This window comes from Oncorhynchus mykiss, chromosome 8, assembly GCF_057628025.1.
Source record: "Oncorhynchus mykiss isolate SJ-2025 chromosome 8, ASM5762802v1, whole genome shotgun sequence".
In the NCBI taxonomy this organism is placed as follows: Eukaryota; Metazoa; Chordata; class Actinopteri; order Salmoniformes; family Salmonidae; genus Oncorhynchus; species Oncorhynchus mykiss.
In genome coordinates, this window is record NC_143029.1 from 39,095,878 (window position 1) to 39,111,401 (window position 15,524).

General features: G+C 41.8%; 1 protein-coding gene across 5 annotated transcripts in view; it reads left to right on the forward strand.

Annotated features, from left to right (window-relative positions):
- LOC110530912 (utrophin) overlaps positions 1-15,524 on the forward strand; it is a 169,476-nt gene that overhangs the window by 114,805 nt on the left and 39,147 nt on the right. For all 5 annotated transcript variants that reach the window (XM_090243413.1, XM_036985448.2, XM_036985442.2 and 2 more), the window contains exons 14-16: positions 6,034-6,200; positions 8,280-8,391; positions 11,687-11,823. In XM_090243413.1, the coding sequence (XP_090099539.1) occupies positions 6,034-6,200; positions 8,280-8,391; positions 11,687-11,823 (416 nt within the window). The remainder of the gene's footprint in view (positions 1-6,033; positions 6,201-8,279; positions 8,392-11,686; positions 11,824-15,524) is intronic.

Consider the following 15,524-nt stretch of genomic DNA (forward strand, 5'->3'; position numbering starts at 1 on the left):
ATTGTCAAAGACCCCCGCCACCCCAGTCAGACTGTTCTCTCTACTATCGCATGGCAAGCGGTTTTGGAGTGCCAAGTCTAGGATAAAAAAATGCTTCTCAACAGTTTTTACCCCCAAGACATAAGACTCCTGAACAGGTAATCAAATGGCTACCCAGACTATTCGCATTGTGTGCCCCCCTCCTCCCCCAACCCCTCTTTTACGCTGCTGCTGCTCTCTGTTTATCATATATGCACAGTCACCTTAACTATACATTCATATACATACTACCTCAATTGGCCCAACCAACCAGTGCTCCCGCACATTGGCTAACGTGGCTATCTGCATTGTGTCCCGCCACCCACCACCCACCACCCGCCAACCCCTCGTTTACGCTACTGCTACTCTCTGTTCATCATATATGCGTAGTCAATTTAACCATATCTACAATAACATTCTACCTCAATCAGCCTGACTAAGCGGTGTCTGTATGTAGCCTCGATACTGTTAATAGCCTTGCTACTGTTATTTTTCAGTCTTTTTACTGTTGTTTTATTTCTTTACTTACCTATTGGTTAGAGCCTGTAGCATTTCACTGTAATGGCTACACCTGTTCTATTCAGCGCACGTGACAAATTACCTTTGATTTGAACTGTCCAATTTACAGTTGCTATTACATTGAAATAATACCATGCTATTGTTTGAGGAGAGTGCACCATTCTGAACATGAGAACTCAATAATACACAAATTATGCATATTTGGGCAGTCGTGATACAACATTTTTAACAGAAATACAATTGCTCATTGGAACGGTCTGTAACTTTGCACATACACTGCTGCAATCTAGTGGCCAAAATTAACTAAATTGCACCTGGGCTGGAAAAATAAATGATGGCACAAAAAAGAACAGATGTTTTTTTCTTTGTATTATATTTTACCAGATCTATTGTGTTATTTTCTCCTACATTCCTTTCACATTTCCACAAACTTCAGTGTTTCCATTCAAATGGTACCAATAATATCCATATCCTTGCTTCAGGGTCTGAGCTATAGGCAGTTTGTCTTGGATATGTCAACACATTAATGTTTTGTATAAACAGAAGTGATGCAGTCATCTCTCCTCAACTCTTAGCCCTCTGATTACAATGAAGACGTGCTGCTCTCTTCCTTGCCAGCCGCAGCTTAAGGGATCCCTTAAGTGCAAATCCCGCTCAAATCCCGTTAGAGGGATTGATTTGACGACATCCAGTGACATTGCAGAGCACCAAATTTAAACTACAGAAATATAAATATTCAACATTCACGAAATAATAAGTGTAATACATCAAAATAAAGCTTAACTTCTTGTTAATCCAGTCGCTCTATCAGATTTTTAAAATGCTCTACGGCGAAAGCACACCTTGCGATTATCTGAGGACAGCCCCCTCAAACAAACACATTAAAATAATTTTTCAACCAGGCAGATGCGACACAAAAGTCAGAAATAGCCATATAATAAATGCCTTACCTTTGAAGATCTTCATCTTTTTGCCATCTCAAATGCCTCATTGACTAAATTAATGGTAGTTTTGTTCGATAAATTCCTTCTTTGTATCCCAAAAATGACAATTTATTTAGCGCGTTTGATTCAGAAATACACCGATTCCAACATGACTACAAAGTATCTAATAAATTACCTGAAAACCTGGTCCAAACATTTCAAACAACGTTCCAAATCCAAGCTCAGGTATCCTAAAATGTAAATAATCAATAAAATTTAAGACGGGATAAACAGTTTCCAATACCGAAGAAAAATAACACAGAGTGTGCTCCTGTACACGCGCATCAAAATACTAGAGACCTTCAGAGTGACACGTACAAAAAACAGCATTACTTCTTCATTTCTCAAAAGAAAAACATCGACCAATTTCTAAAGACTGTTCACATCTAGTGGAAGCCATAGGAACTGCAATCTGGGCCCTAATAAATCAGGATTCCCATAGAAGAGCATTGGAAAACACAATGACCTAAAAACAAAATTTCCCTGGATGGATTGTGCTCGGGGTTTCGCCTGCCAAATCAGTTCTGTTATACTCACAGATTTTATTTGAACGGTTTTAGAAATTTTAGAGTATTTTCTATCCAAAACCACTATGCATATGCATATCCCAGCTTCTGGGCCTGAGTAACAGGCAGTTTACTTTGGGAATGCTTTTCATCCGGACCTGAAAATACTGCCCCCTATCCCGAAGAAGTGGGTATTTTATATGATTTAGACCTTTATTTAACTAGGCAAGTCAGTTGTGGCATTCCTGCACAGCAGACACAGAACAAGCCACATTTTTAAGAGTGAAAAAGTAGATGGGACCTGCGTGCATTGGGTCAGAAGGATAGTGCACCTGCAAACAACAAAATAACAATAATATAAGTTAATGAAAAGAAAATGTAATGTAAAACGTAATATAATTTTTTAATGCGTCATTATTAGGTAAATTCTAACAGTCAACTTTATCTTGGTGTCTTTTGATTATACCTGGAGCTAGCTAACTAGCTAGACAATTAAGCATAATCCCAAACCATAGAGTGCTAGCTAAAGTTAAGCATATAGTTTCAATGTTCGCTATTTAGCTAGTTAAGGCTATAACTAGCAATGTGAAATGGCATTCTGAGATAACAATGGTAGTTAGCGACCCAGTCATATAATGACAGCTAGCTAACAGTATGATTTAACTTGCAATATAAGCAACTTTCTTCAAAAATTAGAAAATATCTGAAACTGTAGCTGTAGTCTCTTACCTGTATACAGTTTAAGTCGTAAGTTTACATAAACCTTAACCAAATACATTTAAACTCAGTTTTTCACAATTCCTGACATTTAATCGTAGTAAAAATTCCCTGTCTTAAGTCAGTTAGGATCACCACTTTATTTTAAGAATGTGAAATGTCAGAATAATAGTAGAGAAAATTATTTATTTCATCTTTTATTTATTTCATCATATTCCCAGTGGGTCAGAATTTTACATACACTCAATTAGTATTTGGTAGCATTGCCTTTAAATTGTTTTACTTGGGTCAAACATTTTGGGAAGCCTTCCACAAGCTTCCCACAATAAGTTGGGTGAATTTTGGCCCATTTCTCCTGTCAGAGGTGGAGTAACTGAGTCAGGTTTGTAGTTCTCCTTTCTCGCACACACTTTTTCAGTTCTGCTCACAAATGTTCTATGCAAATGAGGTCAGGGCTTTCGGATGGCCATTCCAGTACCTTGACTTTGTAGTCCTTAAGCTATTTTTCCACATTTTGGAAGTTTGCATGGGGTCATTGTCCATTTGGAAGACCCATTTGCGACCAATATAGCCACATCATTTTCCATCCTCATGATGCCTTCCATTTTGTGAAGTGCACCAGTCCCTCCTGCAGCAAAGCACCCCCACAACATGATGGTGCCACCTCTGTGCTTCATGGTTGGGATGGTGTTCTTTGGCTTGCAAGCCTCCCCCTTTTTCCTCCAAACATAATGATGGTCATTAGGGCCAAACAGTTCTATTTTTGTTTCATCAGAACAGAGGATATTTCTCCAAAAAGTACGATCTTTGTCCCCATGTGCAGTTGCAAACCGTAGTCTGGCTTTTTTATGCTGGTTTTGGACCAGTGGCTTCCTTCTTGCTGAGCGGTATTTTAGGTTATGTTAATATAGGACTCGTTTTACTGTGGATATAGATACTTTTGTACCTGTCCCCTCCAACATCTTCACAGGGTCCTTTGCTGTTGTTCTGGGATTGATTTGTACTTTTCGCACCAAAGTACGTTCATCTCTAGGAGACAGAACGCGTCTCCTTCCTGAGCGGTGTGACAACTGTGTGGTCCCATGGTGTTTATACTTGCGTACTATTGTTTGTATAGATGAACGTGGTACCTTCAGGCATTTGGAAATTGCTCCCAAGGATGAACCAGACTTGTGGAGGTCTACAATTTATTTTCTGAGGTCTATGCTGATTTCTTTTAATTTTCCCATGATTTCAAGCAAAGATGCACTGAGTTTGAAGGTAGGCCTTGAAATACATCCACAGGTAAACATGCACAGGTAAACATCCAATTGACTACAATTATGTCAATTAGCCTATCAGAAGCTTCTAAAGCCATGACATAATTTTCTGGAATTTTCCAAGCTGTTGAAAGGCACAGTCAACTTAGTGTATGTACATTTCTGACCCACTGGAATTGTGATACAGTGAATTATGTGAAATAATCTTTCTGTAAACAATTGTTGGAAAAATTACTTGTGTCATGCATGAAGTAGATGTCCTAACCAACTTGCCTAAACTATAGTTTGTGAACAAGAAATTTGTGGAGTGGTTGAAAACAAGTTTTAATGACTCCAACTTAAGTGTATGTAAACTTCCGACTTCAACTGTATAGAGCCATGTCGTGGTTCCTCAAGCGAGTTCAACTTAAAAAAACAGATAAAAAACATTTGTGTTTTTGTTGTCTCTTGGTGTCTTTCCAATTTATAACTCTTGTTCTGTACTTTGTCATGTTTTGTACGTTTGATGTGGACTCCAGGATGTGGACCCCCTTCGTACTCACTCAATTCTCGCTGCGCAAAATGCGTAATATTTTTTGGGCACCAGGCATGTCTGTATAGTCTCTCTCTTCCCTCTGTGTTTACTCACTGACCTTGTGGGTAGCCGTGGCAACTGAAAGGTCAGGTGTGTTTGCTGTATTTTGGACAGCAGCGATCTCGAGGTGTAAAAGGATTTAATACCTCTGTAAATGGTAAGGAATATAGGTCTGACACTAGGGCTGTGCCTGAAATGTCACCCTGTTCCCAGTATAGTGCACTGTTCTGGGTCCTGGTCAAAAGTAGCGCACTATACAGTGGAGCAACAAAGTATTTAGTCAGCCACCAATTGTGCAAGTTCTCCCACTTAAAACTATGACAGACAGAAAATCACATTGTAGGATTTTTACAATGTGATTCATGCTTTCCTTTACACGGATCAGTCGTCCTGGTCCCGTTGCAGAAAAACAGCCCCAAAGCATGATGTGTCCACCCCCATGCTTCACAGTATGTATGGTGTTCTTTGGATGCAACTCAGCATTCTTTGTCCTCCAAACACGACGAGTTGAGTTTTTACCAAAAAGTTATATTTTGGTTTCATCTGACCATATGACATTCTCCCAATCTTCTTCTGGATTATCCAAATGCTCTCTAGCAAACTTCAGACGGGCCTGGACATGTACTGCAGGGGGACACGTCTGGCACTGCAGGATTTGAGTCCCTGGCGGCATAGTGTGTTACTGATGGTAGGCTTTGTTACTTTGGTCCCAGCTCTCTGCAGGTCATTCACTAGGTCCCCCCGTGTGGTTCTGGGATTTTTGCTCACCGTTCTTGTGATCATTTTGACCCCACGGGGTGAGATCTTGCATGGAGCCCCAGATCGAGGGAGATTATCAGTGGTCTTGTATGTCTTCCATTTCCTAATAATTGCTCCCACAGTTGATTTCTTCAAACCAAGCTGCTTACCTATTGCAGATTCAGTCTTCCCAGCCTGGTCCAGGTCTACAATTTTGTTTCTGGTGTCCTTTGACAGCTCTTTGGTCTTGGCCAAAGTGGAGTTTGGAGTGTGACTGTTTGAGGTTGTGGACAGGTGTCTTTTATACTGATAACAAGTTCAAACAGGTGCCATTAAAACAGGTAACGAGTGGAGGACAGAGGAGCCTCTTAAAGAAGAAGTTACAGGTCTGTAAGAGCCAGAAATCTTGCTTGTTGGTAGGTGTCCAAATACTAATTTTCCACCATAATTTGCAAATAAATTCATTAAAAATCCTACAATGTGATTTTCTGGATTTTTTTTCTCATTTTGTCTGTCAGAGTTGAAGTGTACCTATGATGAAAACTACAGGCCTCTCATCTCTCATCTTTTTAAGTGGGAGAACTTGCACAATTGGTGGCTGAATAAATACTTTTTTGCCCCACTGTATATAGGGAATAGAGTGACATTTTGGATTCAACCTAGTTGTTGAATTCACTTTGACTTGAAATCTCCAATTCCTCTCTCCTCTTCCTGTCCAGGTGACCAATAAGGTGGAGCTGGAGCCCAGGCAGTTTGTTGATTGGATGAGACTGGAGCCCCAGTCTGTGGTGTGGCTTCCTGTGCTACATAGAGTGGCGGCTGCTGAGACCGCCAAGCACCAGGCCAAGTGTAACATCTGTAAAGAGTGTCCCATTGTAGGGTTCAGGTAAAAATACACACAAACGCATATAGGCACAAATGTGAACACACACAGCAACTTTGATGTTAGTTCCTTTTTCTTTTTTTTCTTTTGGGGGGGCGGTAGATCAGCTTTAAAATTGCAGATAGATTGGTTGCAGATAGAGTGGTTTCCATCAATTTAATTGTCTGCGTAATTTCCAATCCCCCATATATTTTTTGGAAATGTATTTCCCCACAGTATATATATAAATTATATATCTTTAAAAAATATATATATTTCCTTTATTATTTTCCCGTAACCCTGACATGAATCCCTAATTGGAGTAAACAAATGGACAACAACACTTAGGCTTCTACTTCCAACTTAAACATACATATTTATATTTTGTTTGTTTTGCCATACAGTACTAGTCAAAAATTTGGACACACCTATTCATTCAAGGCTTTTTCTTTATTTTTTAATTATTTTTTCTTACATTGTAGAATAATAGCGAAGACATCAAAACTATGAAATATCACATATGGACAAGGTAGGGTTGGTATACAGAAGTTAGGTCTATTTGGTAAAGACTATGTCCATATTATGGCAAGAACAGCTCAAATAAGCACAGAGAAATAACAGTCCATCATTGCTTTAAGGCATGAAGTTCAGTCAATCTGGGAAATTTTAAGGCATTTTGAGACATACTAATCTTTCAGAAAACCAGTTCAGATTTAAGGTCATTATATAAATAGGCACACTTAATTTTGTCTGGCTTGCCATTCCAAATTAAAGGGGAAAAAAAATGTGCTCATTAAATTTAAAAATGTCGCCAGGCCATGAGCAAATAGTTCAACTCGGATAAGACTAAAGAGTTAATCAGGGTGATTTTTAAATTAATAGACAGATATTTTCTTTTCCACGGTAGGAAGATCTTATCTATTTTTGTCCCCCCCTACACGCACGCACACACACACACACACACACACACACACACACACACACACACACACACACACACAGTGGGCTCATGCATGCTGGTCTTCCTGCTCTAGTAGAGTAGAGCAGAAAGGCAGAAAGGGCAGGCCTGCTCTGGAGGGCAGGCATTTATCTAAATGTCAGCAGATCATAAACTTCTGACTAAATACCAACTGGAGGAGGACATCTATAATCACACGCGCTTGGACACGCACGTACACACACACAGACGCAGACATCCACAAACAGTGCATAACAGACCACCCCTGTGATACTGGGGGTCTCAAAAGACTCCTAAAGGTCTCTTTCACACAAATGAACCAACACCGCCGGCTGATATGTCAGTAGTTTAACATAATCACACTCTTCTGATTCCAAAGACCTCCCTGTGATGAGCTGAGTTCAGAGATGTACACAGGCTAAACACTATTGTTTGCTGTCATCCTCTTTTACAACTATTCACTTAACTCTCCTGTTCTGCCTTTGATGGCGAGGGGATCTGACATCAGTCACAGAATGCGAGCAGAATAAGACACAACACCATGCTAGCCAGAATCTAATGTCTAGTGTTTTGTATTTCTGGTTACTCACTAAGTAGTTACACCAGCTAGAGAATGTCTGAGTGAAACACTAGAAGACATTTGACACAACACATTCCCTTGGTTGTCTGTCTGTCGGGAGGGAGGGAGGGAGGGACTATTACAAAGTAGAAATTATGGACCCACAGGGTCATTAATTGGTGGGCGTCTGTGTCAAGGCTAATGAAAAGGTTGCTGTGTAGTGGGACGTGTGGTATACTGTGCTCTACTGTCTGATGCATTGCTACGGGCTCTGTCATCACTCAAATCACCTTGGCTGTGGTAGAGGAGAGAGAAGCAGAGGGATGGAAGACTTGTGATGTTGCGCATGAATTTGGTCCATCTTAATATACAGTTGTCTTACGAATGTCTTATATATTCTGATTTGAGTACAATGAAAAGGTGTTTTGGGATAGAGCTGCAGGTGCTTCATTTCGATCTTAGCAGATGGATTGGAGAGAGAACGTGATGACAGGAGGCCCTGGAATTGCGATAGCATATACAAGATTGGGAAATGGAGGAATCTGTTTGACGGAATCATTACTCTTATTATCTTGTTTTTCCCTAGGTATCGCAGTCTGAAGCACTTTAACTATGACGTGTGTCAGAGCTGCTTCTTCTCTGGACGAACCGCCAAGGGCCACAAGCTCAACTACCCTATGGTGGAGTACTGCACGCCGGTGAGGAACACACACACACACACCTCTGTGCAACCTCATTCAACAAATCACTAGTTTTGCAACTTGTCCTGCCAGCTACATCAACTTCAGGAGAGAGAGAGAGAGAGAGAGAGATTCTCATTCAAGGGTTTTTTAAACTATTTTTTACATTGTAGAATAGTATTGAAGACATCAAAACTATGAAATAACACATACGGAATCAAGAAGTAACCAAAAAAGTGTGAAACAAGTCAAAATATATATTTTTATATTATTTGAGATTCTTCAAAGTAGCCACCTTGTTGACAACATTGCACACTGTTGGAATTCTCTCAACCAGCTTGAGGTGTGTGGAATGCGTTTCAATTAACATGTGTGCCTTAAGAAGTTATTTTGTGGAAATTATTTATTTCTTAATGTGTTTGAGACAATCGGTTGTGTTGTGACAAGGTAGGGAGATAATAGGTCCATATAATGGCAAGAAAAGCTCAAATAAACAAAGAGAAACGATAATCCGTCATTACTTTAAGAAATACGGAACATTTCAAGAACTTTGAAAGTCTCTTCAAGTGCAGTCAAAAAACATCATGATGAAACTGGCTCTCATGAGGACCGCCATAGGAATGGAAGACCCAGAGTTACTTCTGCTGCAGAGGCTATGATCATTAGAGTTACCAGCCTCAGAAATTGCAGGCAAAATAAATGCTTCACAGCATTTAGACTCTGTGAATCAGGCCTTCATGGTCGAATTGCTGCAAAGAAACCACTACTAAAGGACAACAATAATAAGAAGAGACTTGCTTGGGCCAAGAAACACGAGCAATGAACATTAGACCAGTGGAAATTTGTCCTTTGGTCTGGAGTCCAAATTTGAGATTTTTGGTTCCAACCGCCATGTCTTTGTGAGAAGCGGTGTAGGTCAAAGGATGATCTCCGCATGTGTATTTCCCACTGTAAAAAATGGAGGAGGAGGTATTGTGGAGTGGGGTTGCTTTGCTGGTGACACAGTGAAATCTGATTTATTTAGAATTCAAGGCACACTTAACCAGCATGGCTACCACAGCATTCTGCAGCGATACGCCATCCCATCTGGTCTGGGCTTAGTGGGACTATCATTTGTTTTTTAACAGGACAATGACCCAACACACCTCCAGGCTGTGTAAGGGCTATTTGATCAAGAAGGAGAGTGATAGAGTGCTCCATAAAATAAGCTGGCCTCCACAATCCCCTGATCTCAACCAAATTGAGACGGTTTGGGATGAGTCGTACCTCGGAGAGAAGGAAAAGATGCCAACAAGTGCTCAGCCTATGTGAAAACTCCTTCAATACAGGACTGAGATTGAATCCTACTACACCAGCTTTGATGCTCGTCGGATGTGGCAGGGTTTGCAAGCTATTACGGATTACAAAGAGAAACCCAGCCTCGAGCTGCCAAGTGACGCAAGCCTACCAGACGAGCTAAATGCCTTTAATGCTCGCTTTGAGGCAAGCAACACAGAAGTATGCATGAGAGTACGAGCTGTTCCGGAAGAATGTGTGATCACACTCTCCGTAGCCAATGTGAGCAAGACCTTTAAACAGGTCAACATTCATGAGGCCACGGGGCAAGACGGATTATTAGGATGTGTACTCAAAGCATGCACGGACCAACTGGCAAGTGTCTTCACTGACATTTTCAACCTCTCCCTGACCGAGTCTGTAATACCTACGTTTCAAGCATAGTCCCTGTGCCCAAGAAAGCAAAGATAATCTGCCTAAATGACTACCACCCCGTAGCATACAGGTCGGTAGCCATGAAGTGCTTAGAATGGCTGGTCATGGCTCACATCAACACCATTATCCCGGAAATCCTAGACCCACTCCTATTTGCATACCGCCCCAACAGATCCACAGATGCTATCTCTATTGCACTCCACACTGCCCTTTCCCACCTGGACAAAAGGAACACCTATGTGAGAATGCTGTTCATTGACTACAGCTCGACATTCAACACCAAAGTGCTCACAAAGCTCAGCACAAAGCTATGGACTCTGGAACTAAACACCTCCCTCTGCAACTGGATCCTGGACTTCCTGATGGGCCGTGTCCAGGTGGTAAGTGTAGGCAAAAACACATCTGCCACCCTGATCCTCAACACTGGGGCCCCTCGGGGGTGTGTGCTTAGTCCCATCCTGTACTTTCTGTTCACCCACGACTGCGTGGCCAAGCACGCCTCCAACAAAATCATCAAGTTGGATGATGACACAACAGTGGAAGGCCTGATCCCCGATAACTATGAGACATCCTTTTGGTTGGAGGTGGTGCCAGGACAACAACCTCTCCCTCAATTTGAGAAAGACAAAGTAGCTGATTGTGGACTGTAGGAAAAGGAGGGTCAAACAGGCCCCCATTAACATTGACCGGGTTGTAGTGGATTGGGTCGAGAGTTTCCTTGGTGTCCACATCACCAACAAACTATCATGGTTCAAACACACCAAGATAGTCGTGAAGAAAATATTTTACCCTCTGGAAAATATTTGGTATGGGTCCCCAGATCCTCAAAAAGTTATACAGCTGCACCATCGAGAGCATCCTGACTTGTTGCATCAACGACTACACAGGGTGGTGCGTACAGCCCAGTACATCACTCGGGCCAATCTTCCTGCCATCCATGACCTATATACTAGGCAGTGTCCCAAAAAATGTGGCCCAAAAAATTGTCAGACTCCAGTCACCCAATTGATAGACTGTTCTATCTGCTACCGCACGGCAAGCGGTACCGGAGCAACAAGTCTATATCCAAAAGGCTCCTTAACAGCTTCTACCCCCAAGCCATTAGACTGCTGAACAATTAATCAAATGGCCACCCGGACTATTTACATTGACACCCCCTCCCCTTTTGTTTTTACACTGCAGCCAATTGCTGTTAATTATCTATGCATAGTCACTTTACCCCTACCTACAGTACATTAACAAATTACCTCAACTAACCTGTACCCCCGCACATTGACTTGGTACCGGTACCCCCTGTATATAGCCTCGTTATTTTATTGTTACTTTTTATTTTATTTTTAACTTTAGTTAATAGTAAATAGTAAATAGTTTCTTAATTCTATTTCTTGAACTGCATTGTTGGTTAAGGGCTTGTAAGTTAGCATTTCGCGGTAAGGTCTACACCTGTTGTATTCGACACGTGACAAATACAATTGGATTTGATTTGAAATTTGGTTGCTAATTAACCCATTAACGAGGAACACAGCCAGAAAAAAAACATACATTTAACACACACTTCCTCCTCTCCGTCTTACAATCTTTCTCCTCTCTCTCTCTCCTCCAGACCACGTCAGGTGAGGACATGCGTGATTTCACCAAGGTGCTGAAAAACAAGTTCCGCTCCAAGAAGTACTTTGCCAAGCACCCCCGTTTGGGATATTTACCAGTCCAGACTGTTCTTGATGGAGACAATATGGAGATGTAAGTGTCTTGAAGGGATGGTCTCGTTGTGTTGCCCTCCTGTCAAGACTTTAATTTACACTCCCTGTGTGCTTATTTACCTGTCTGCGGAGCGTTATACCCTCTGGCAGACTCGGGCAATTTATCTCCTGTGTAGCACAGAGCTGTAGCACAGGGTTGCTGCTCTGCTGTGGAGTGAGTCTGTCTGGATTTACGCTGGTCGCTCGCTCAGACACACATAAATCCTCAGTAATGGTGTTTAACTATTGCAGATTATGCAGATGCTAGAGTCAGGTGGCGGGAGGTGTGAGTTATGTCCCCCTCTCTGTCTCCATCAACTATTAACTTCAACGAATGTCTCTCTTTCTCCCCACATCTCTTTATCTCACCCCTTTTTGATATATCCTCCTCTATCAGTATCTTTGTACGTCTCTCTCTCCCTCTCTCTCCTTCACACACACACACACACACACACACACTTGCTTTTCCTCCCTCTGTGCCTAAGACATAAAATACATTACCAAAAGTATGTGGACACCTGTTCGTCGAAATTCTAATTCCAAAATCATTGATATTGAGGTCGAGCACTGATGTGGGCGATTAGGCCTGGCTTGCAGTCGGTGTTCCAATTCATCCCAAAGGTGTTCGATGGGGTTAAGGTCAGGGCTCTCTGCAGGCGGGTCAAGTTCTTCCACACCAATCTTGACAATCCTTTTCTGTATGGACCTCGCTTTGTGCACAGGAGCATTGTCATGCTGAAACAGGAAAGAGCCTTTACCAAACTGTTTACATATAATTGGAAGCACAGTGTTGTCTAGAATGTCATTGAATACTGTAGCATTAAAATTTCCCTTCACTGGAACTAACGGGTCTAGCCCGAACTATGAAAAACAGCCCTAGACTATTATTCCTCCTCCACCAAACTTTACACTTGGCACTATGCATTGGGGCAGGTAGCATACACCTGGCATCCGCCAAAATCAGGTTTGTCTGTCGGACTGCCAGATGGTGAAGCGTGATTCATCACTCCAGAGAATGCATTTCCATTGCTCCAGAGTCCAATGGCTGCGAGCTTTACACCACTCCAGCCTATTCTTGGCATTGTGCATTCTGATCTTAGGCTTGTCTGTGTGGCTGCTTGGCCATGAAAACCCATTTCATGAAGCTCCCGACGAACAGTTATTGTGCTGACATTGCATCCAGAGGCAGTTTGGGACTTGGTAGTGAGTGTTGCAACCAAAGCCAGATGGTTTTTACGCGCTTCAGCACTCGGTGGTCCCATTCTGTAAGCTTGTGTGGCCTACCATTTTGCGGCTGAGCCATTGTTGCTCCTAGACACTTCCACTTTACAATAGCAGCACTTAGTTGACCGGGGCAGCTCTAGCATGGCAGAAATCTGAATGATGGCATCCTATGACGGTGCCACATTGAAAGTCACTAAGCTCTTCAGTAAGGCCATTCTACTGCCGATGCTAGTCTATGGAGATTGCATGATTGTGTGCTCGATATTATACACTTGTCAGCAACAGGTGTGGCTGAAAAGGCCGAATCCACTAATTTGAAGGGGTGTCCACATACTTTAGTAAATATAGTGTACCACCTGCAGTGGTGCGTACTTGACAAATGCCTTTAAAAGGTGGAGAAAAGGTCGAAAATCGGGAAGGGATTCTTTAAAATGATGCAAAGAAAATGGTGGCTTGTAGAAATATGACTATTCAAAAAATGATCACACACACTGTTAACTCCCTCCCTGTTCTTCCTTCATTACACGACAAATAGGATTTCTAACAAAGAGACATATGTTAATTTGAAAGACGCATTGGAGCCACCTACCTTGCTGTGTTATGTGTCGTTCACCACCCTTATTTGTGAGAGCTCAGGATAAGGCTTTACACTACATTAACTCTAGCAGTGAGTCTGATGAGTTTAGGAGTTGTGTGGGTTGGAGTTTGAGAGCGTGCATTTGGGGACTCATTTTAAAACACATTAACTCAGACTTTTGTGTGGAGTCAATAACACACAATAACACAGAGATGTACACGTTCTGACAAACACACACACAAACACACACTTCTGTCAACCCGAGCAGAGGCGGCAGTAGCGAGCGCGGGCTAATGAAATTCCTCCTGAACATATGGCAGTGTTTCTGTGTTCCCAGCACCCTCTCTGTCTGTCTGTCAAGCAAGGAAAGGTGTCGGAGTGCACATGTGTTTACCCCACTTATAGAGGAGAGGAGAGGAGAGGGTGATAGAGGATGAGAGGAGAGGGGAGGAAAGAACATTGTTAACAGACATTGTTAACCTTTCTAGGGCAGGCGTTCTGCTAGCGGAACCCCCCTCCACAACATTCCTCTGAAAAGGCAGCGCGCAAAATTCAAAAATAGTTTTTAGAAATATGTAACTTTCACACATTAACAAGTCCAATACAGCAAATGAAAGATAAACATCTTGTTAATCTACCCATCATGTCCGATTTAAAAAATGCTTTACAGCGAAAGCACAACATATAATTATGTCAGGTAATAGCCAAGTCAAAAAAAACTGACATTTTTCCAGCCAAAGAGAGGAGTCACAAAAAGCAGAAATATAGATAAAATGAATCACTAACCTTTGATCTTCATCAAATGACACTCATAGGACATCATGTTACACAATACATGTATGTTTTGTTCGATACTGTGCATATTTACATTGGCGCGTTACCTGCAGTAATGTTTTGATTCCAAAACATCCGGAGAGTTTGCAGAAGTACTCATCATAAACATTGTTTAAGATTAAACTGTTGTTCACAGAATTAAAGATAGACTTCTCCTTAATGCAACTGCTGTGTCAGATTTCAAAAAAACTTTACGAAAAGAGCATAATCTGAGAACGGCGCTCAGAACCCAAAACAGCCAGAGGAATATCCACCATTTTGGAGTCAACAGAAGTTAGAAATTACACCATAAATATTCACTTACCTTTGATGATCTTCATCAGAAGGCACTCCCAGGAGTCCCAGTTCGACAATAAATGACTGATTTGTTCCATAAAGTCCATCATTTATGTCCAAATAGCCACTTGTTGTTAGCGTGTTCAGCCCAGTAATCCATCTTCATGAAGCGCAGGCACTTAGTCCAGACAAAAACTTGAAAAGTTCCGTTACAGTCCTTTAGAAACATGTCAAACGATGTATGGAATTAACATTTAGGATGTTTTTAACATAAAAGATCAATAATGTTCCAACCGGAGAATTCCTATGTCTGAAGAAAAGCACTGGAACGACAGGTAACTCTGTCGGGAGCGCGCGTCATCAGACCAAGGCAATCTGCCAGACCACTGACTCAAAGAGGTCTCATGAGCCCCTCCTTTATAGTAGAATCCTCATTCAAGTTTCTAAAGACGTTCCTAGGAAACTATGCAGTTTTTTTTTTTTATGTGTTATTTCTTACATTGGTACCCCAGGTCATCTTAGGTTTCATTACATACAGTCGAGAAGAACTACTGAATATAAGAGCAGCGTCAACTCACCATCAGTACGACCAAGAATATGACATTCGCGAAGCGGATCCTGTGCTCTGCCTTTCACCCAGGACAACGGAATGGATCCCAGCCGGCGACCCAAAAAAACGACTTCGTAAAAGGGGGAAATGAAGCGGTCTTCTGGTCAGACTCCGGAGACGGGCACATCGCGCACCACTCCCTAGCATACTTCTCGCCAATGTCCAGTCTCTTGACAACAAG